Source organism: Centruroides sculpturatus, unplaced genomic scaffold, assembly GCF_000671375.1.
Source record: "Centruroides sculpturatus isolate CEXI.00-Female unplaced genomic scaffold, Cexi_2.0 scaffold215, whole genome shotgun sequence".
In the NCBI taxonomy this organism is placed as follows: domain Eukaryota; kingdom Metazoa; phylum Arthropoda; class Arachnida; order Scorpiones; family Buthidae; genus Centruroides; species Centruroides sculpturatus.
In genome coordinates, this window is record NW_019384381.1 from 405,717 (window position 1) to 429,372 (window position 23,656).

The window sequence follows — 23,656 nt, forward strand, 5'->3', positions numbered from 1 at the left end:
AATAATTTAGTAAATATATTTTTTGCAAATTTAAATATTTTTACTTCCAAGATTTGCAAATGATAATCTTCAGTCTATGATTTTTTGTTTTATAAGATATACAATCTGATGTTTATGCTTATGTATTAATTAATTTATGAACTTTCTTCTTTACTTGAAAATGAAAGTAAAGTTTTTTCAAAATTGATAAATTTTGATTATTAGAAATTACAATTTTAATTAAAAATATAATATAAATATATACTATATTATTACAATAAAGTTCATGAAAACAGATGGCTAATTTCAAGCTGTATAAATTATTTTTTCAAATATGTTTTACACAAATACAACTTTACAATAAATACAATTAAAATTTGAGCTCATGTATTAGAAATTTAACAATGCACAAACACTAATTATGGTTGCCAAATTTTTATGAAAATTGTGACAAAAATGTAAAACAAAATTTAATTGGAAAAAATTTATTCTGCAATAATATAAAATATAGTTTAGGTTAAACTGTGAATTATAATTAATGTAAATCTTTAACTAATGTAGGTCTCAAAGTTTAATTAATGTAATTCTCCACTGAATTAACTCATACTGCTCAAGGATCTGTGAATTATACAAACTGTTATATATTATTAAAGAATCAAGTAAACAGAAACAATTCTTGCATAGTAATTTTTTCTTTTTTTTTTTATATTGCAAGTCTACATTACTGAGTACGCACATACTTTTTCAACTAGAAGAGCCAAAACAGATAGGTAAACGGATGAAATATTAAATTTAGAATGATGGTCTTCTTGAATTGCCAATAGTAAAGCATATGTAAAATATTAAACACCCAATTTACAAAAGCACAGAAAAGAATTTAATGCAAGCAATTTCTACCACAGATTTTTATCTTTATTTGACAACAAATTTGAATTTTATATCAATTGGATGTTTCATATATTATCAGGAAATAAAAAAAAGAAAAGAACAGAACAAACATTGTGTTTATATACCTGATGCAATAATTTTGCTTACAAATAAATAAATAGTTTAATGATTAAATTATATGTATATAATCAACAGCAATGTCATATAAACATGCAATTCATTGTTTTTAACAATATAAATAACTTTCTTGAACTGAATCAAGCTTTTGCAAGGTAATTATGTAAATATCTTAAAAATCATCAATTTCAAAATTTTTTGAATAAAATGTTGGGTATTTGTTGTTTATAACTTAGTATTTTGTTTTCTCGTGATATAAAAAGCATACAATACGAATTTATCCACATTTTACAACTAAAATACACTTAAACATTTAATGTCTACAAAATACCACTTGCACCGCTTACAAGTGCTTAAATATTAAGCATTACGCTTTATTAACACATTATATTGCCTTTATGTAACATTACTAACTTACTTTCATCTCTAAACATACGAAGACATGCAGCACTTCCACCATCTCCCAGTCTTCCCTCACCTACTAACTGATAATAGATGGCACAGATTAGATTTCCGGCAGAATGACGTCATCGTCATATCCGATTTAAGATGGCGGCGCCCATTGAGAAATACATTGTGCTTTGGTTTTAGTGTAATTTCACTCATTATTGTTATTTTTCACGATTTTATCTAATAAATATGTCGAACAGACATAGATTTTGGAAACCAGGTTTGAAATTTATGAACAATGATTATTTTTTTTTAAATTGTTAAATATTTTTATATATTTAATGAACCCTTTAATGAATATTTATTTTAAAAATTAAATGAAGGATTCGAAACGGGTGATCAAAGTACTGATCGACCTGAAGAAGGTGAAACAGAAAGGACTAATTTTGTTTATAATCCACATTCGTCGTTATCAATTCAGAAGCAAAGACAAAGATTGCCTATATTTAAAGTAAGATCAATTATTTTTCAAATAAAAGTGGGTTAGGGTAATTTTTTACTATGCATTACTACAATATGCCACATTATATTATGCATTATCACAATTGAATTGCTTGGTAAAGCTGCTTACAGTAGCTTTGTTAAAAAACAATTAGACAATTTCCATTTTACACTAGCCACTGCAGTGCAAGTGTAGTGATGTTTAAAAATGCTGAAGGAAAAAATTTAAGATTGTTGTTACAAATATTCAAATATTTGAAAAATTTGTTATAGTACTAAATACAAATGTTGACTATCTCTGATATAACTTTCAGGTATGCAGAATACTTTCAGGATCCTTTTCCCCACAACATACATACACAAAATTTTTCTGAAAATTATCTGCACACTAACACAAAAAATAAAACAATTTACAAACCAATATTATGTAGTTTAGAAAATTTAAATCAAATAATATAAATTATATCCTCCAAAAGATGGAACTATTCAGAGTAAACAACACAACACACCATACATACAGAAAATATTCCAGCACATTTTAATTGGAAAAAAAAAACATTTTCAGCTACTTTTAAGGTGCCTGCTTCAGGTTATTAAGCTGTTTGAAAATCATATGAGATTCTTTATATTCCAAAACAAAATGTTCTATTGTAGCTTTTATATGAAATTATCTAAAATGACAACTAATATTAAATATATAATTGGTACATAAACACATGAATACAATGATAAGATGACAAAATTCACAAGACCCTTAAAATTTGTCAATTATATTCCATTTTAAGGAAAGTTACAGAGCATTGATTGTTAAGCTTGTGATAAATTAATACTTTCTTTATTATTGACTAGCAGACCCCGCCACGCCTTGTTGTGGCTCAAAATGTATCTATTATAAATGTATAACACTTCCCCCGTGGGGGAAAATTTTTCGAAAAATCCCTTCTTAGTGTACATTCTGTTGACGTACCCTATTAAAACACAATCAAAAACGCAAAAACCCGCATCTAAAATAGTATAATAGAAGCCAAGTTCTTCATAGTAAGCCTTAATCCTGTCTCTCTCCCCTGCGGGGGAAATATTGAAAAATCCCTTCTTAGTGTACATTCTGTTGACATACTCTATTAAAACGCAAAAAACTGCATCTAAAATAGTATAAATAGAAGCAGAGTTTTTTACGGTAAGCCTTCTCCTAAGGCTTACTGTAAAGAACTGTCCATCTCCCATGTTTAACGGAATAATATACAGCCTATGTCCACCCTGAAGTTCCATTCTAAATATTGGTGAAAGAATTTTTGAAATCGGATGAGTAGTTTCGGAGATTACCTGCTGCATACAAACGTTACCTCTTTATAATATTAGTATAGATAGAAATGCCTTTGAATGTAGCTTTACAGATTACAATTAGCTTCCATGGTTCTTATTGTTTGAATATCAAATATTTTTCATTACAGTCTAGCCTCCCCAGCATGGAGACTTGCATATTGTATGAGTGTGGTGACATAATTACCTTTGGCAATGTTTTATTCTAGTAGCTAAAGATCTAATAGTAGAGCCAATATACAGTAGCTATTTGTTGCATCTGGAATTGATCATCAGTATTGTATATAGCCTAGGTGCATGCCTATCATTTTCATTATGTTTTCCATTTGTTTTTAATTTAAATATTGTAGGGTTTCATTTATGAGCTATGTTTATGCTAAGTCATTAACATTAATCTGATATAAATTTTGTTTAGTCTAAGTTCATAGTTGAGAATAAGATGCTTTTGTCTGTGGGTTATAAGTTATGTATTGTTGTTTGGGTTCTTTTACACACTATGGGTAAATTTGGTGATGAGCTTAGTATTGTATACATGTTTTATCACTGTACTTTTAATATCTTCTATTTCTTACTTAGTGTCTGAAAAATGCATGCAGTGAGAGCAAGTGCTGTTTGTAAATGTTCAAAATTCTGCTGAACGATATGAAGAATGTTTGGTAATTGAGTTTTATGGCTATTCCAACTTTCTCAGAACTGCTTTAATTTTCCTTGAACCTCATTCATGCAATTGGACACTTCTGCACTTATGATAACTTTTATGGTATCAATTACAATATTGCTTCATATTTGACTAAACATTTTGATTTATATAAATTAACTGCAAGCAGAAGTAAATTTGTTTTCTTTGAAAGAAAAAAAATGCTGAAACCTATATTTGTTAACCTCTAACAGCTTAACAAATATAGTTATATCAGGCAACATAGTTATTGCTAAGTACTTTTTTTTACAGTTAAGTTTCTTCATTACACAATATATCATTACAGTTTTTCTTTTACCTATATATATTTATGAATATATTTATTTATAAATAAAGCAATATACTTAAGTAGGATTTTTAGAGAATCAGTCAAAGATTACAATTTTTTAAATATTTAAAAACTATATTTTTATTTAATATAGTTTTTATATTTTATTATTAATAAGTTACATAATTCATATATACATCTTCAAATATATAATTCTGTTTTTACATGTTCTTGTAAAAATAAATTGATAAACCAATAAATGTAACAAAATTTGTTTAAACAAAATATTTCAGTTTTAGTTACTAAATCAGAGGACCATTGTAACTTCCTTATCAGCAAAATTTAATAAATTTATATTATTTGCATAAATTTTACTTTAATTTTATTTTTTATTTGAATATTTCAATTAAATATCCTAATATCACTAGCTTTTAACACCAAATGGCATACAAAACTATTTCAAACTTCAACAAACACTAAACTATTGAAAGAAATCAGAGGAAACATAACCATACAAACATAACATCAAATGTCAAATTAAGAGGTTTCTGACTGCTTCAGTCACAGGATAAAGACAGAATGAAAAACTGATTGCCATTGACTACATTCAAATAAGTTATAAAAAAAAACAACAAATCCTAAAATTTACTTGAGTATGCAAAGCAGCCTTAAATGAAAATTACAAGAATTTTTTTTTAATAGAGAAAATTTCTAGAAAAGAAATATGAATAGTTTTTTAGAATTAAAATCAAATGAAAATTTTTAGAGAGGCAAATTTATTGAAACATGTTAGATAAAAATAAACTGTGTAAAAAGACCTTGTTAAATCAAAATCATATAAAAAAATTTGTGTATCTGTGTCTATCTGTGTGTGTGTATGCTTGTGTAATAATGTAATTTTGAGATAAAATATTGAAACTGAAGGCAAAATATTTTTTATTTTTAGAATAGAAACCATATTTTACATCTTTTGGAAAATTATCAGACTTTGATAATAGTAGGAGAAACAGGATGTGGTAAAAGCACTCAAATACCTCAGGTATGTAATACTGTTGGTAATGAATATTTTGAAACCAGTTATCATATTTATTGATGAATCATATTTAAATCTATTTAATATACTTTACTATCTTTATTATATAAAGTATACCTGTAATTACATATAAAATTTAGTTATTTTTTTAGTTAATATATAGGGTGATTCTGAAATCTGTGTGCAATTTTATATTTATTAATAAAAGAGAAATTTTGTGTGGAATTGTCTTAACATTAACATTGTTTCTATATGAGGTATTTGTAAATACTTTTAGTTTAAATTTGACAATGTTGTTGATTTTTGTCTTTTTTTCTCTCTACTTTTCTTAAAAATTTATTTTTTTTTAATTTATATATAATACTTTCCTACAAATCTGTCTTATTGTATTTTATAGGAAAATTTTGCAAAAGTTCTTTGCATATTTCTTTCAAATTATTATAAAAATTTTATTTTAGAAAACAAGTCTATGACATCACTGCCTACAGATCAATCCATCATCAAAAACATCACAACACATTTAACTTCACATTAAATATTTTTTATTTTGGAAATAATAAATTAATAAAATAATTCAGTTATTAAGAGCATGTAATCTGAATAATGACATGCAACTAAGTGATGTTATTGTCATTTAGTCAGTTACTATCCGTTTATCTGAATACTAGGTAGCCCAATGGTTCAATTAATGTTAACTCACTTAAAATTTAAATTTAAAACATTTTTAAAAAGCAGGTAAATTTATAAAACTAAAATTAAAATAAATTTAAGTTTGATTTTCTTTTGTGCAAAACACTGTTAAAACAATTTTATATATGTCACAAAAGAAAAGAGAGTTGCAATTAATTAAAAAAATAATTATAAAAACTAAATTAATACTAAATAAATTAAACCTAAAAATTAACTAAAACTAAAGGTAATAATAAAATTTAAAAATAATAAAATAATAATTAAAATTTTGGCCTTTATGCCAAAACTGAAACCAAAAAATAAAATCAAAACTAATTAAAACCAAATCAAATGAAAATTAAAATGTTTTTAAATTTATGTTATTTATGTGTGATGGTGACAGAACATTTTGCTTTTAGTATGTGTACAGATAAAATTTGTTATATAGATTTAGTTTTTATATTATTTTTATCTGTATTCTGTATGTAACCGAAAGTTATTATTCAAAAATCAAACTTAAAGAATAGTTGCTAAGGGAGCAAATGAATAGTTGTCTCTTCAACTCCAAGTCTGAGTCAAAAGTGAAGTTTTTTTGTGTCATCTATCCCTACATAAAGACCTTCCTTCTCTTTTGTTAATTAACGCTTTCCATAGATTCATGCTGAGTCCACAGAGGAAGTTAATGGGTGGTCTTTTTGAAGGATGAATTGTAGACCCCACCTGCAACCTGGTTGTGACCTACTGCTTCTTTCGGTGGGGATGGAACATTTTGCTTTTAATATATGTGCTGCTCACTTGCCAAATCGATTAACTCCATAAAATAAAAGTGGAGAAAAGTGACAAAATAATATACATTCATTTTTAAAATTCCTTTTAAAATATGAATTCAAATAAACATTGTAGAATGTATTATTGTAGATGTAACTTTTATTTAACAACATATAAAATGTATAATATATATGCATAATAATAACAATTATAGCATAGCATAGATGTGCTAAAATCATTATTATTACGACTTTGGTGTGATTGAGGGAGTTGATCGATTTGGCAAGTGAAAAACATAATAAAATCAAATTCAGTGTTCCCATAGTTTTTTATTATAGAGAAACTTTGTTATTGTACATTTTTTATTAAATATTTTTCACAAAAATAAATAATAACTGTTCTGTTACTGTTACAATGGTTGTTATTATTGTTTTAAATTCAGCAACATAAATGATGTCTTCTTCGTCAGCTGTATTTGAGGTCCCGTCATGTCAATTTGTTCTTAAATTTTTATAAGAATCATGTTTAATAGGAGGAATGAAAAAATTATTTTCAGTTTCACCCATCTTGATATAACTAGTATAACTTTTCTTTTTTCTAAAAACAATTGCCACCAAAATTAAAACAATTGTTCAATATTCCACAAGTATATTTACTTCTGCAGCAGTTGGACTGTAACTAACTAATTTCTTTTGCTTACTTTTTGTGATGAGATAACATTAAATAATTTACTGTTATCTGTAAGGCACTGGTCAGCACACACTGCAGCATTCAATCACAGTGTGTGCTGGCAGATTAATGTTACAGTGTGAAGTTAATTAGATTGGCTTCTGAAATAAATAAAATTTTGTCATTAAGTGGTATTGATCCTTATTAGGGAAACTTGTTATGAGTATATCAAGTGCTTTGACACTAAAGTTTAAAAAATCTGAAATGTGGAGATAATTGATTTGGCTTGTGAATGGCTCATATATACAGACTAATAATTTACTTTATCACTTCTAATGTAAAACCTAATGATGCATGAATATTTTGAAAGTACTGGTATGTAAAAATTTTACTAATATTATTTTCCATCTTAATTTCAATGTTTCTTTGAATATAATTACTGTCTCTTGAATTATATCAATTTAAACAGTTTTGTTACAGATTTCTGTACTAAGAATTACTTTTTTCATTATTTGAGAGAAATTTTTTTAACTTTTGCAAATATTCTGTAAAATATAATGGGACAAATCCATATAAACATACATAAAAAAAAATTGGTTGTATTAAGAGAAAATCAAAAGAAAATCAACAACAAAATCTGTTGACACTGCAATGAAAGCAAATATTCAACATATATAAATTAGGTATACTGTATACTAATTATATATAGTAGATACCTAATTTAATTATTAGTATATATATATACTAATAATAGCAGAGATAATATAATTAAATTATCATTAGTATTTATATGTTGAAATAAATTTTTAGTTTTACCAAAAATAATGCCAAACATTTATTATAATTCCAAACATGAAGGGCAAGAAGAATATGACTGTTGTTTTCATTACTCAATATATTCTTAACATGCCTTACTGGTCTCTTAAACTGAGCATTGCCACATGCATCATCTAGTGCTTCACTAACTAAAGATGTACAAATGTTAAAACTATGCAGTAAATAATATTTGAGAGTCTAACTTTTGAAGTTTATTACATAATACTTTTATCAATACAGAACTAATTTTCTATTTTATTTACAGAGCTTGTTAGTGATTCCAAACTGTTAGAAGTACACTATTTATTATGACATGTTTACTGTAATGAATAGTGTATTTTCTTCTAACAGCTGTTGTTAATTTTAATTCTGCAAGGCAAAGCATACAGAATTTCTCTTTGACTGTTACCATTTGGGACTATTAGCAGGATCTATAAACAAACTAAAATAAATTAGTTTTACACATTGATAAAATTATTACATAAAAAACTTCAAAAGTTAGGCTCTTAAAATATTATTTACACATAATTTGTACATCTTTGATTATTGAATAAAAAAAACTGCACACACTGTAGACCTGTCTTCTACATACATGTGATAAATATTCATGTGTTTTATGTTCTTCTGCATTTCTGAACTAAACAAGACTCTAGTTTGATATTCCAAATAAAAAATTACTTTATTCTTTTTAAAGCATATTTATGTTTATGGTCTTTTGAAGTCATTTAAAAGAAGGTTATATTTTAAAATTAATTGAATTAATCAAATTACTATATAATGTTTCTTATAAAAACTTTTTTAAGATCGCTGTAAGATATTTCCAATGGTAAAAAGCACAAGGAAATATAATGCTTTTATTATATTTAAAATATGAATGGATAACATTACTTTAAAAAAAAATGATATTATAGTATGCAGTCTTGAACGAATTACTTTTAAAATTTCATTAAGAAATAAACATTAGTTATGTAAATTCAAAATTTTAAAGACTCCTAAATATTAATTGGAAGAAAATAGATAATAGCTTTGTTTCAATGAATCACAAGATTTATTATAACTGAATATTTTGGAACACTTTTACAGTAATTATGATTTTTAATAAAAATTTTAAAATACTGTATTGCATATTCATGTGAAGTATATTTTTCAAAGTTGAATGTAAAAGTATTAGGTTAAATTATTTTGAAAATGTTTAAGTATGAAATATAATATAATTTATTTTATTTTTTTTAACTTAGTATTTATTAGAAGCTGGATGGTGTTCAAGTGACATGGTAATTGGAATTACTGAACCAAGAAGAGTTGCTGCAATAACAGTAATTATTTTTTATTTAAAATTATATTTATATATATATACAGGTATACCTCGCCTTACGTCGGTAATTGGTTCCAGGAAAACGACTTAAGTCGAAAAACGACGTAAGTCGAATTTACTTGTCTCCAAATCTACTTGTCACTAGGCTAAACCGTAAATTACCATTCCCGGTTCTGTATTTTATTTATTAATGCATTTTTAATAATATATGGTTAGTAAGGATCTATTTTAAGCTTACAAACAAATAAATTTTAGTTTTTAATATAGTACAGAAAAAGTAATCTAAATTTACGAATGCATGTACAGTACTGTAAATACAGTACATACTTGTAAATGTATATATTTTAATATGATTTTATGTGCTTTAAACATTTTTCTAGTGATATTACGACTTCAATATTTGTGGCGGACAGACGTAAAGTCGAATAAAATGACTTAAACTTGATTTTTATTTTTCCATATACTTTTTTGACAAACGACGTATAATCGGGAACGATGTAACTCGAAACGACGTAAGTCGAGGTATACCTGTAGTATAGTGTTTAATTTGAATTATAAAAATTTGAAAATGTACTAATTTTTATTTTTATAATTATAAAACATCTCCAGATTTTTATAAATTATATTTCAAATACTTTAATTTTTTAGAATCAGTATACTTTAAAATCTGAAACAGCACTAAAATAGAAAATTTTCTGCTGATTATTATTATTAGCAATTATTAAAAACAATTTTTTTTATTAAATTAATGAGTTAGTACTAAAAATTCTCAAATGATCTTGTACCTTTCTGGAATATTGCAGCTTGTGTGGTTTGACTAAAATACATTTGTCATCTGGGTAGTTTTCTCAGATAAAGGATATCAGTTTGCTTTATGCAATTATCCAGGTATATTCACCATTTATGACAAGATAAGATTCACATATTAAAGGTGGACTGAGATCTTTTGAGCCAATGGCAATCTAGATTAAAGTTTTAGATTCAAATTTATTTATTTATTTTATTTTATTTTATTTATTTTTTTGCTGAACCTGATTATCAGAAGGAGCAGAACAAAACAGATCTGTAAAACCCATAATTCTCATAAATACTAGATAGAGAAATACAGTAGAGCATCGATTATCCGACCCCCGATTAACTGTCACATCGGTTAACTGACCATTCTAGTTGGCAAATTTCAAATGCCCACTAGTGATGTGGCATTACAATATTTGGCTATGTCTTGGCTACTTTAATATTATTTTTGTTAAATTTTTGCCTGTTTTAGCTGGCATGAATGGCTCGACCATTGAAGGGAGGGCAGTATTTAAACGACACTTAATTTTCTAATTATGAGTGGTTGTTTGTTTCGTGAGCAATAAAACAATTTAAAAATAATTTTTAATGATACAATAGCGACGATTATTATTTTTAAAAAAATTTGTTAGGCTAAACATCAATGAAAATTCAACACAAAGTTGGTTAATAGTGATATACTAATAAACTAATTACATGGGATATACTAATATCCTAATATACTCTACTAATAATGTATCTTTTCCCTTCTTTTCGGTTATCCGACCAACCTGAGTTCCCAATTGAGTCGGATAATCGATGCTCTACTGTAGTAACAAATGGTTCATTGGTTCAATATGAATATATGTTTGGAAAATTTTTTCATTAGTCATCCATATTTCTCTTCTATATCATGTCATTCATTTCAAAGGCTTCTGGTTGTCTGATCAGTCTGAAATAGATTGCTTCTTATAATAGTGGATGTTTGTCTTGGTAGTTAACACTTTGTAAATCATACTTTTCAATACATTGAATTTTGTAGTAGTAATACATGTTGAAAAACATCATTACTGTTTTCAAATGTATATCTCAATTCTACCATCTCTTTCTTCATAATTTTTTTGGCTTTTCTACCCAAAACTATTCTATTACAACACCATTGTCAAAAATGTTTGAGAATGTCATAGATTGTGTTGTTTGGAACTTCTTCTCTTGGAAATAGCCAAATAGCCAGTAATATAGTCTTTTCTAACATTAATATTTCTAGAATAAAATTTGTTAATTTGTATTCACAACATGTCCATTTTTAGAACCAATAAAACAATAACTGCAGATGGATAACTATTACAAATCCATCAGAATACTTTTACACTGATGCTAATACAGAATTAGACATGTTAAAATATACAGAATTATAAAGATCCTAGCATCTTTTAATAAATTATCTAACAGTTTATTAAAAGGTATTGAGATAAAGAACAGGATTTAATTTAAATAAAAAACAAATTAAAAAAAAGACAAAATAAGAATTTATTAGTTAAAAACTATTAAATTAATAAAACATTTAAAATAAAAGAGTAACTTCTAATTTTCAACAATAGGAATTTTTAAAATAATTGTATGTAGAGGGTAAATAAATAATAAATTGTAAAAACAATATAATACATATGAAGGTTTACCAGAACATTTTTTAAATCATAAAATATACTAGATATTACAAAATTTAATGTAAATTTTATGATTTTCAAGAATACATAAATTGATTGCCTAATTTTATAAAACAGCATTTAATTAATTTAAAACAATATGATTCTTTTCAGCTTGCTACTAGAGTTTCTGAAGAATATGGAGGTATTTTAGGTCAAGAAGTTGGATATAGTGTTAGATTTAATGATAACTACAATCCAAAAGAAACAAAAATAAAGGTATTTGATATTGATAATGAAAAACTAAATTTTTTAAAATGTGTTTATAAAAAGATATAACTATTAAATTTATTAATGATTTTATTCAGTTCATGACTGAAGGAATTCTTGTAAGAGAAATGATGGGAGATCCTCTTCTCAGATCATATTCTGTTTTAATGTTAGATGAAATTCATGAACGCACCATGTATAGTGACATTATTCTTGGATTGTTAAAGAAAATATTAAAAAAACGATCGGATTTATGTCTGATAATATCTTCAGCAACATTGGAAGCAGAAATGTTACAAGAATTTTTTAACTTTAAAAATAATACAATTAATGGGTGAGTTATTTATTACTACTAGAATATGTGCCTAAAATGTCCTTAATTATATTAAATATAGTTTTTCTAAGTAAAACATTTTAAATAATTAAATTTAATGAAATAATAATTCATTTCGGATGTAAACATATAACATTGATTGTGACAAAGATAATATAAATGTACCTAAATATATACATTTGTGTACTATTTATATTGGTATAGTTTATATTGCAAAAAATAAAAGAATGATCTTCTACATAAACTTTAGAATGAAATATGAATAATTACTTACTTATTTTCATTCTAGAAATGAGACTTTCAAATAAAAGCTTCGTAGATGGTTATAGAAAGTTTATAATTAAACACTGTATATTTGTATATTAATATGAAGAAAAACTTGGTACTTTTTCTTAATTTGTATTTAAAATTGAAACTGATACATTGATTTCTGGAGTTAACAAAACCTAGTAGATTAACACTAAACTAATATATCATAATATAAATGAATAATTAAACACAAACAGTAGATATGTAAATATTTATATTAATCTGTGAAATTTAAAGTTAAAAACAAATCTTTTTTTTTTAATGGAATTATAATCATTTAACATCTAATATTTCCAAAAATAATAATCCTCATCCTTATCTTCATTCACAAATTATATAAAATTGAATATAAGAACTCAAAGAATGCATATGGACAGAGAATGTTAGTTTGAAGTTGTAATTAATAATCTACATACATAAAGAAAATTTGTTTGTCTGTTCTTTGTGTATTTGAAGACATTATGAGCTAACCAAACTTTCTAAAAGTCATTCTGTCATTTTGGAGATGGTCAATGACTAATTTTCATTTACAATAGGAGGACCTATATATTTTATCAATGAAATTTTGGTAGTCTGTAGTATTAGAGCACTAGTGAATATTACACTATGAACAAGTACAGGATACTTGCTAGAATAAAGAGGCTTTGAGTGTTATTTTACATTATTAATTATATTTTATTTATTACTAGCAGATACATACAACATTGCTTAAGTTAAAATAATTAAATTTTTAATATGGTTTTAATTTTATTGCTTGTCTTTATTAATTTTTTCTTATGTAATTCTGGATATCTCTGTAGTCATCTATATTTTGTCTTATTTTCTTTATTAAATGAAAATAAAAATAGGATAAAAAGAACACACCTTTAACAATCCAGCAAATAAAATTTACTAAAATAGAAACGTTTTCTATCGTTTTAACCAATCTTCCTCAGTTACCATAAAATAGAATGTAAATTTAAAAATAAATTAAAATGAGAATTCCAAAATAAATTTATAAATAACCGAAAATGTAGTTGTAGACAATAAAATAAATAACAAATAAATGTCTCTTAATAAAATTAATCTTCATAAAAAGACCACCATGCGGTAGCATGTGTCTGCATCTCTATGATTGATGCAACCGGTTCTTTTATGTGCTTTAAAAATCTCCAATCTTTCAAGATATTTCATTGAGTGTATATTTGTTGTTAGTTTGATAATTGATGCTTGCTCCCATTGGACATGAATGTCCTGTTGCCGTGCATATGCTGATAGCATGGTGTTATCAAGCTTCTTATCAATTGTATAGTTATTCTCCTTGAGCTGTTGTAAGTTGCGTGTCGTGTCACCCACATAGACTAGTTTAGATTTGAAACATTGGTCGTTTAATGGGATGGAGTAGATTCCCATGGCCGAATTATGGTTATATTGTTTTTTATCGTTCCTTAAAATTCTGAACTGTAGAGTTGTGTCAATATACTACTTGGAGATTATTAGCCTTGGCTGCCTTCTTATGTATTACCCTTAAAAATGGGATATAATTTAAAATCACCCTTTGTTTTTGGTCCAATGAGGTTATTGGTTGAAGGGTTGTGATTAATTTCTCTATCATTTCCCTTGGGTATCCTTGTTGTTCTGCAAGTGAAAATGTCTCTTAATAAAATTAATCTTTATAAAAAGATGTTTCGAATCTAAACTAGTCTATCTGGGTGCCACAATGCACAACTTACAACAGCTCAAGGAGCATAAATATACAATTGATAAGAAACTTGATAACACCACGCTATCAGCTTATGCACAGAACCAGGACATTCATGTCCAATGGGAGCAAGCATCAATTATCAAACCAACAACAAATATACACATGATGAAATATCTTGAAAGATTGGAGATTTTTAAAGCACATAAAAGAACCGGTTGCATCAACCATAGAGAGACAGACACATTGGTTACTGCATGGCGGTGTTTTTATTAAGAGACATTTATTTGTTATTTATTTTATTTCTGTAATTATTTATTTTATTACTCACAACTATATTTTCAGTTATTTATGTATTTATTTCAGAATTCTCATTTTCACTTATTTTTAAATTTATGTTCTATTTTCACATTCTATTTTATGGTAACTGAGAAAGAGCAGTTAAAAGGATCGAAAACGTTTTTATTTTTAGTAAATTTTATTTGCTGGATTGTTAAAGGTGTGTTTTTTATCATATTCTATTTATCCAGTACGTACAATAAATAAAAAATAGACTATGCATATTACAGTGACTAATGAAGCTATGATAAAAATATTTTAAATGTAAAAACAAAATTAATAACATTAATGAGGTCTATGAAAGGACATAATGTAAATTTGTTTGTTATTTATTCTAAATTTTATACATTAATGTTGTTCTGGTCATTTCAATTATTAAAATTAATGGAGTTGATGATTTTAAAAAATGAACTACAGTATGTAAAAGTTTGGATTTTTAGAAAATTATTATATTTAAAATAGATATATCCTTTCAATTTTATTTTTATGATTAATTCCATTAGGATTGAAGATACCTCTGTCATATTATCAATAGAGGGTCGTGAATTTCCTGTTGATGTTTATTATCTTAAGGAACCTACACCAGATTATGTGAAAGCATCTGTTGATACAGCAATGAAAATTCATTATTCAGAAGAAAAAGGTGATATCTTAATATTTTTAACAGGACAAGAAGAAGTAGAAAGTGCAGTTACTTTATTAATGTAATTTTTATTTAAGAATATTTTCTTAAAATTAAATTTTGCCTCCTTGTAAAAATTATTTTTTTTTATAGTGAACATGCTAAAGAAATCAAACAAAAACAAAATCATAATAAAATATTTGTTTTACCTATGTATGGAGCTCTTCCTGCTTCAGATCAGGTAATATATGTGCAATTAATTTAAAAATCCTTATCAAAAACCAAAAATAACATGCCTGAAATAAATTTCAAATTCAATACAAAAAGTTTTGTAATCAGTATTCTTTTAATTTATTATAATTGAATAACTAATATCCATTCAAAAAATTATTTTGTTTTCTTATCTTCCTTAAATTTTTTAAATAAAAAATTAAAATAAGAAACAAAATTTACAAGTATAATATTCAGATTATTGAATACATTTAAATTAATATACAGTTGTTAGTGATGATTGCTTTTAGATTAAATATGCATTCATATCAAATATAGAATTATCACCATATAATATGATAATGATTCTACATTTGATATGAATACAAATTTAATATTTGATAAAAAGTTCTATTTTAAAATATTCAGTATTATAGATTATAAATATTACATAAGCATTTAGAATTTCAAATATTATGAATTGCATAGTATTGCATATTGTACAATTTAATTATTTATTTAATTCATAAAATATGGCATGAAATAAGTTATCATTGAAACATTATTCTAAGTGCTTAATTAAAACATTTAAAGAAATTTCTGGTATTATTGTCTAGTTGAATATTTTTTATTTTTTTTTGTTTTAATCCAAAAAAAATTGCCAAATTTTCTTTCAGTAAAACATCACTGTAAAAAATGAATTGTTATGCAATTACATTAGAATTTCTAATATATGGAATAAAAATGTATCAGTTTTAAGTATAAAAATATATTTACATTTTTTATTTTTAATTTGTATTAAATCTTGCTTTCATTTTTTTTATTTAAAGACATTGATATTTTTTCTCATTGATTGATTGTCAGTTAGTGTGTTGCATCAGCATATTAAAACTATATGGCTAGTCTTAGTTACACTCATTATAAGCAGATCTGATCCATAAAGAAATCAGCCCACATGGATAATCAGTTGAGTACTGATACTACTCATGATAAATTATAAGGATCTGAATTGGGCTCAGATCTAGATTTATTATAATGAAAGACTGAGAGCTTACTTCACAATTGTCAACTTTTAAAAAGTTCTGTTCAAAAATGGATAAGGTAGTCATCATCAAAGAGTAGGCTGATGAGGGACAAGAAGATCCGAAATGCATTCCCAGATAATATAAACCAATAAATGTTGATTTTCTAATTAGGTGATATTTCGTATTGTGTTTAATAAGTCTAGTATCATAATGGATGTTGATGGCTATTAATGAACTAGCAGACAACAACCAGACATGAAGCAAATACAAGAAATAGTTATAAATATTTATGTTTTTATTAATATTGCCATTATTTAAAATAATCAAATTTATTAGAAAATACTAAGTTATTCATTAATTCTTTTCCTTGCTTAATATAGTACAAGTCATACAAGAAATTCCTGAATAAAGGCACTGACACACTTATTTAAGTTTAGTTTTGTTTTGGTTGCTATGCCTTGACTCTGGTCCAGCATAGTACACAGCCACCGGTGTCAACCGAGTATAACCCACTAAACCCAACATAATAATAATAATTTTGGCTTGATTTGACTATTGTGTTGTCATTTTAACATCTTATATTTTGTAAAAATATAGAAATATGATTGTTCATACATTTATGCTGTATTGGTTTTTGTAGGACTATGTTTCCTAATAGAATTTACATTGTTATAATATGAAATATTTCAATATAATTTAGTTTTCCTATATTAAAATTTTGTTTGAATATTTATTATACATATAATTAATAATAATAATAATAATAATATACAAATATTTAATATACAGAGTATCCCATATGTCTGGCCGCTTAGAATTTATTTTGATGTTTGTTTATTCTTTTACAGGTGAAGCATGGTGCTAAGTAAGGTGGAACAAATTCAAGTTATTTTGATGATGAGAACCCTCAGTCAGCATGAAGTAGTTGAAGTGTTTTAAAGGCTACATCCAGACTTCTGTATGTTGTGATTGGTGGAAAGTTTGGACACAGCCTGCTAAACTTTTAGCAGCTTAATGCTGACTGAGTGTCCTCATTGTCAAAATAAGTTGAATTCATTTCTATTTACTCAGCATCATGCTTTATCTATAATAGAATAAGCATTAACATAACTTCTAAGAAGGCCAGACTGATGGACATCCTGTGTACATGTATATGTGTATATATATAAGTGAAACCCCATTTATCCAGATCCTGTTGTTCATCTAGATTTCTGTACTATCTGGATTGGTTTCAATAGTTGTTTCTTTTTAAATCTTTACACATTTTGTGGTGAAATTATGAATTTTTTTCAACTTTTGTGAGATTATTGAAATATTATTTACAATTGTAATATATACATACAGTATCTATGTAACAATCTCGCATTTGCAAGAATAAAAATACACACTTCTCATATGTTCTGAATAATAATAAGTAAAGCATGCAAGTTTATTTTCAATCATTAGAGAGTATTTTCAGCATGAAATTTTAGACTTTAACTTCAATACATTACTCATTTCAGTTTATCTGGATTTTCATTAATCTGGATCAGATTTGGTCCTGTTTAATCTAGATAAACAAGGTTTGACTTTAATGTAAATCATAATTATCACAATTTAAAATTTTTAAATATGTCTGAAATATATTGCATTCTTTTCAGATGAAAGTTTTTCAGTCTACTCCAAATAATGTTAGAAAGATAGTGGTTGCTACAAATATTGCAGAAGCATCACTTACAATAAATGGAATTGTATTTGGTAATGCTGTTGTTATTGATTTTCTGTTCTAATAAATTTATGTTTTTCCTATAATAGTCAAAAATATTACAAGTAAAATTCATAAATCTTTTTATAATTACAGTATAACTTAATTCAAAATATTCATTATAACAATATATGATCAAATATGTTTTCTTTATAAAAATATTTTTAAAGCTGATTTTTAATTTAAATTAGTTAATATTCTTTAATTACAGTAATAGATTGTGGATTTGTAAAATTACGCTGCTACAATCCTTATACTAATACAGATTCACTTATTGTTGTACCTGTATCACAAGCTTCAGCTGAACAGAGGGCATTATAGATTATAAATATTACATAAGCATTTAGAATTTCAAATATTATGAATTGCATAGTATTGCATATTGTACAATTTAATTATTTATTTAATTCATAAAATATGGCATGAAATAAGTTATCATTGAAACATTATTCTAAGTGCTTAATTAAAACATTTAAAGAAATTTCTGGTATTATTGTCTAGTTGAATATTTATTATTTTTTTTTGTTTTAATCCAAAAAAAATTGCCAAATTTTCTTTCAGTAAAACATCACTGTAAAAAATGAATTGTTATGCAATTACATTAGAATTTCTAATATATGGAATAAAAATGTATCAGTTTTAAGTATAAAAATATATTTACATTTTTTATTTTTAATTTGTATTAAATCTTGCTTTCATTTTTTTTATTTAAAGACATTGATATTTTTTCTCATTGATTGATTGTCAGTTAGTGTGTTGCATCAGCATATTAAAACTATATGGCTAGTCTTAGTTACACTCATTATAAGCAGATCTGATCCATAAAGAAATCAGCCCACATGGATAATCAGTTGAGTACTGATACTACTCATGATAAATTATAAGGATCTGAATTGGGCTCAGATCTAGATTTATTATAATGAAAGACTGAGAGCTTACTTCACAATTGTCAACTTTTAAAAAGTTCTGTTCAAAAATGGATAAGGTAGTCATCATCAAAGAGTAGGCTGATGAGGGACAAGAAGATCCGAAATGCATTCCCAGATAATATAAACCAATAAATGTTGATTTTCTAATTAGGTGATATTTCGTATTGTGTTTAATAAGTCTAGTATCATAATGGATGTTGATGGCTATTAATGAACTAGCAGACAACAACCAGACATGAAGCAAATACAAGAAATAGTTATAAATATTTATGTTTTTATTAATATTGCCATTATTTAAAATAATCAAATTTATTAGAAAATACTAAGTTATTCATTAATTCTTTTCCTTGCTTAATATAGTACAAGTCATACAAGAAATTCCTGAATAAAGGCACTGACACACTTATTTAAGTTTAGTTTTGTTTTGGTTGCTATGCCTTGACTCTGGTCCAGCATAGTACACAGCCACCGGTGTCAACCGAGTATAACCCACTAAACCCAACATAATAATAATAATTTTAGCTTGATTTGACTATTGTGTTGTCATTTTAACATCTTATATTTTGTAAAAATATAGAAATATGATTGTTCATACATTTATGCTGTATTGGTTTTTGTAGGACTATGTTTCCTAATAGAATTTACATTGTTATAATATGAAATATTTCAATATAATTTAGTTTTCCTATATTAAAATTTTGTTTGAATATTTATTATACATATAATTAATAATAATAATAATAATAATATACAAATATTTAATATACAGAGTATCCCATATGTCTGGCCGCTTAGAATTTATTTTGATGTTTGTTTATTCTTTTACAGGTGAAGCATGGTGCTAAGTAAGGTGGAACAAATTCAAGTTATTTTGATGATGAGAACCCTCAGTCAGCATGAAGTAGTTGAAGTGTTTTAAAGGCTACATCCAGACTTCTGTATGTTGTGATTGGTGGAAAGTTTGGACACAGCCTGCTAAACTTTTAGCAGCTTAATGCTGACTGAGTGTCCTCATTGTCAAAATAAGTTGAATTCATTTCTATTTACTCAGCATCATGCTTTATCTATAATAGAATAAGCATTAACATAACTTCTAAGAAGGCCAGACTGATGGACATCCTGTGTATATGTATATGTGTATATATATAAGTGAAACCCCATTTATCCAGATCCTGTTGTTCATCTAGATTTCTGTACTATCTGGATTGGTTTCAATAGTTGTTNTTTCATAAACTTGAAAAAAATACAAGACCCGAAATTCAACGTACAAGTTTGACATCAATTCTTCTTCAATTAAAAGCTTTGGGCATTGATAACATTTTAAGATTCAATTTTCCTGCTGTAAGTATACTAAACTAGAAAAAGATTTTAAAGAGACATTACATAGTTTTAATAAAATTTTCTTTAATAAATGATTTAGCCACCAGCATCTAAAAATGTAATAAATGCATTAGAATTGTTATATGCACTTGGAGGTAAGAAATTTTTATTTAAAAGTAATGAGTATTGTGTTGTACTATTTATTTAATGTGATTTATGACAACTTATATTGTTAATAATTTAAAGAACAGAATTAGAAGAATATTGTCTGAGTAAATTAACTGTTCATGAGGGCAAACAACAAAAAATTCACATTAAAAAATATACAACATTAAAATAAAATTTTTAAATTAAAATCAAATACTTTTGTTTTAAAACTTATTTCATGCTTATATAAATATTTAGCTCTAGATGATGATGGGAAGTTAACAAATCCTTTAGGTGTGAGAATGGCAGAATTTCCATTACATCCAATGTTTGCCAAAATGCTTTTAGTATCAGGTATAATGATAAATCTTATCTGCATAGAAAATATTCTTTCATAATTCAAAATATCAATATATTACTTAATATAAAACCTCATTATTTAACTTTATTAATTATATTTTAAGATAGCAATATTATTATTGCTGTTATTACAAAAAAACACATAATTATAGAAAAATTTTATTTATCATTTTATCAAAACATCCATTTTTTGAAAAAGTCAGAAAAATGAAAAAGTTAAGATTTTCAGAACATTCATCATTCCATCTTCAGATTATTGTCATTTTTAATGAATATTCAAATTTCAGCATTTTTTGGACATTTATTCTATACAAGCATATAAAATGCATATACAACAAAGAAGTTTGAATTTCATTTCATTCATTAAATCATATTTGGACTTTCAAATGGATTATAAGAGCAAGCACAAGGACCAAAAATACTAATAGTAACAATAATAAAAAAAAATAATTAAGGTAGTCATAAAATGAATGTTTTAATAAAGTGGTTAGTAAGAGCATATGTTCATGTTCCTAGAATAGAAAAGTTTAATATCTTGCTTTAAATGTTATTTACAGCTGAATTTGGTTGCTCTGAAGAAGCAGCTACCATAGTAGCTTTGTTACAAGTACAAAATATATTTCTTTCACCTCCTAGACAGACAATGCAAGCTGTTAGTACTTTATTCAAAAATTTGTTATACTTATATATATAAAAGTGTGTATGGTTTTCATTTTATTATATGCTTAATTTTTTGCATTATTCCATTATTGCAACTTACCTGAAGATAATCTTTAAAAATGCTGAAAACATTAGTAATGAAATTACTTTTGCAGCTTTTTAGGTGTCTTAATTAAGGGTCTGATTTTGGTATTATTCTTAGATCTAATAATAAGCAACAAATCTTTATATCCTAATTAATTATTGTTAAATTTTAGAAATGCTGTAGATTATACAAGGGGTCCCATTTTAATTAGTCATCCAGTAATATCTTGAAAAGTAAAACAAGATGGCACTATTGGTTTCCTCACAGGTGGCATTTCTATTGCTGAAATGAACATCAACTTTGTATTTTCAAATGGAAATTCCCATTTTTTATTTTTTATTTAAATTCTATAGAAAAATAAGATTTTCATTTGGAACAATTTAATCGAATGATGCAACTTGAAGAAGTTAAGATGCATTGGTATTTTTTTAGTTCAAAAATTATATGCACACACACACACACACACATACACAGGTATTCCTTGTATAACTTGGTAGATATGTTCCAAAAGTACCATGTTATGTGAATTTGTGCTATACAAAACAAAGCGNCCAATAGAACTATGTCATCCAGGTTACTTACGTTACTCCTACCCAAGTCTCCCTAGTCCCTAACTGTACCTGATTTAGAACTGGCATGCACTGCACATTATTCTTCGTATTACAAAATGACATTATGCATGTGTCAGGAACTTCTGTTTGAACAAACCTCACCTGCCGTCCAGGTCAGTGATTTTAAAAAGGTGGCAACACTAGCATGGAATTTTTCATTACTTATTCTGTGATGAAACTGAATTTTAGTCTTTTAAATTGAGATACCTAAATAAGGGGACAGTGAAATTTTCCTTTGCCCCAGGTGGCTGACACCCACGCTACGCCACTGACTAAAATATTAATTTTTGTAAATGTATATATATGTATTCATATTTATGCGGTGCTGTTTTTTGGTGAAAATGTACCAGTATGTGTACCATTACACTTTTCATGAGCTTTAAGAAGAAACTTTAAATCATTTGAAAGTAGCACTAAATAAATTTATGTTTTGTAACATTGTTAGATAATTTGAATTTATATCATGTTGTATGTTGGCAATGCTATTACAAAATATCATTTGTTGGCTGGATGGCCAAGGCAAGTAAAAGTATCTGGTGGATCCTGATTGAATCTGTGTAAGGAACTCTAGAAACTTTATACAGATAAATATTGGGCTCTTTCCATTGTAAGCCTGGCCAGATCCAAGATAGGCATGATTGAAAAGGACATCTTACAGCTATATTTACAACCAAGGATCAAGAGAATTAACCAATTACCATTTACTTTACTTTTACTATGTGAACATGTATTAGCTAACTTTTAATTCTAACTCTTGATTCTTGGTCATGAATGTGGTTGTTAGTACTCATAAGATGGAAAGAGTTTTAAAAACATAAATTGTGATAAAATGGAGCACTTGTACAGACAGTAACAAGTAAATCACCACAGACTGCTTGAGAATGACATTATAGTTAGAAATATGGTGGAATCAATAAACCAGACAATGTCAAATGAATATAAAAGCAAACTTAGAAGTATGTTTTGAGTAAATTTCTGTATGTTTATTTTTAAATACATTTGTGAATTGATTTATCATAAATAAATTTTGTTTTTCTGATTCCTTTCTTTTCTGATGGGAATCTTAAAACTGGTGAATGGTTTAGTTCAGAGTCTTGCTTAACTTTTATCAGAAAATAGCACTATGTAATATATATATATATATATTACATAGTGCTATT

The 23,656-nt window shown here is 26.1% G+C and overlaps 1 protein-coding gene across 1 annotated transcript in view; it reads left to right on the forward strand.

Moving 5' to 3' along the window:
• The first annotated feature begins 1,522 nt into the window (after positions 1 to 1,522).
• LOC111617909 (probable ATP-dependent RNA helicase DHX35) overlaps positions 1,523 to 23,656 on the forward strand; it is a 25,688-nt gene continuing 3,554 nt past the window's right edge. Inside the window, exons 1-14 of the mRNA XM_023359274.1 lie at positions 1,523 to 1,654; positions 1,758 to 1,885; positions 5,107 to 5,199; positions 9,354 to 9,431; positions 12,025 to 12,129; positions 12,219 to 12,454; positions 15,287 to 15,487; positions 15,559 to 15,646; positions 18,281 to 18,377; positions 18,596 to 18,702; positions 20,532 to 20,654; positions 20,734 to 20,788; positions 21,039 to 21,134; positions 21,698 to 21,815. Of these exons, the coding sequence (XP_023215042.1) occupies positions 1,624 to 1,654; positions 1,758 to 1,885; positions 5,107 to 5,199; positions 9,354 to 9,431; positions 12,025 to 12,129; positions 12,219 to 12,454; positions 15,287 to 15,487; positions 15,559 to 15,646; positions 18,281 to 18,377; positions 18,596 to 18,702; positions 20,532 to 20,654; positions 20,734 to 20,788; positions 21,039 to 21,134; positions 21,698 to 21,815 (1,556 nt within the window). The 5' untranslated portion in view covers positions 1,523 to 1,623. The remainder of the gene's footprint in view (positions 1,655 to 1,757; positions 1,886 to 5,106; positions 5,200 to 9,353; positions 9,432 to 12,024; positions 12,130 to 12,218; positions 12,455 to 15,286; positions 15,488 to 15,558; positions 15,647 to 18,280; positions 18,378 to 18,595; positions 18,703 to 20,531; positions 20,655 to 20,733; positions 20,789 to 21,038; positions 21,135 to 21,697; positions 21,816 to 23,656) is intronic.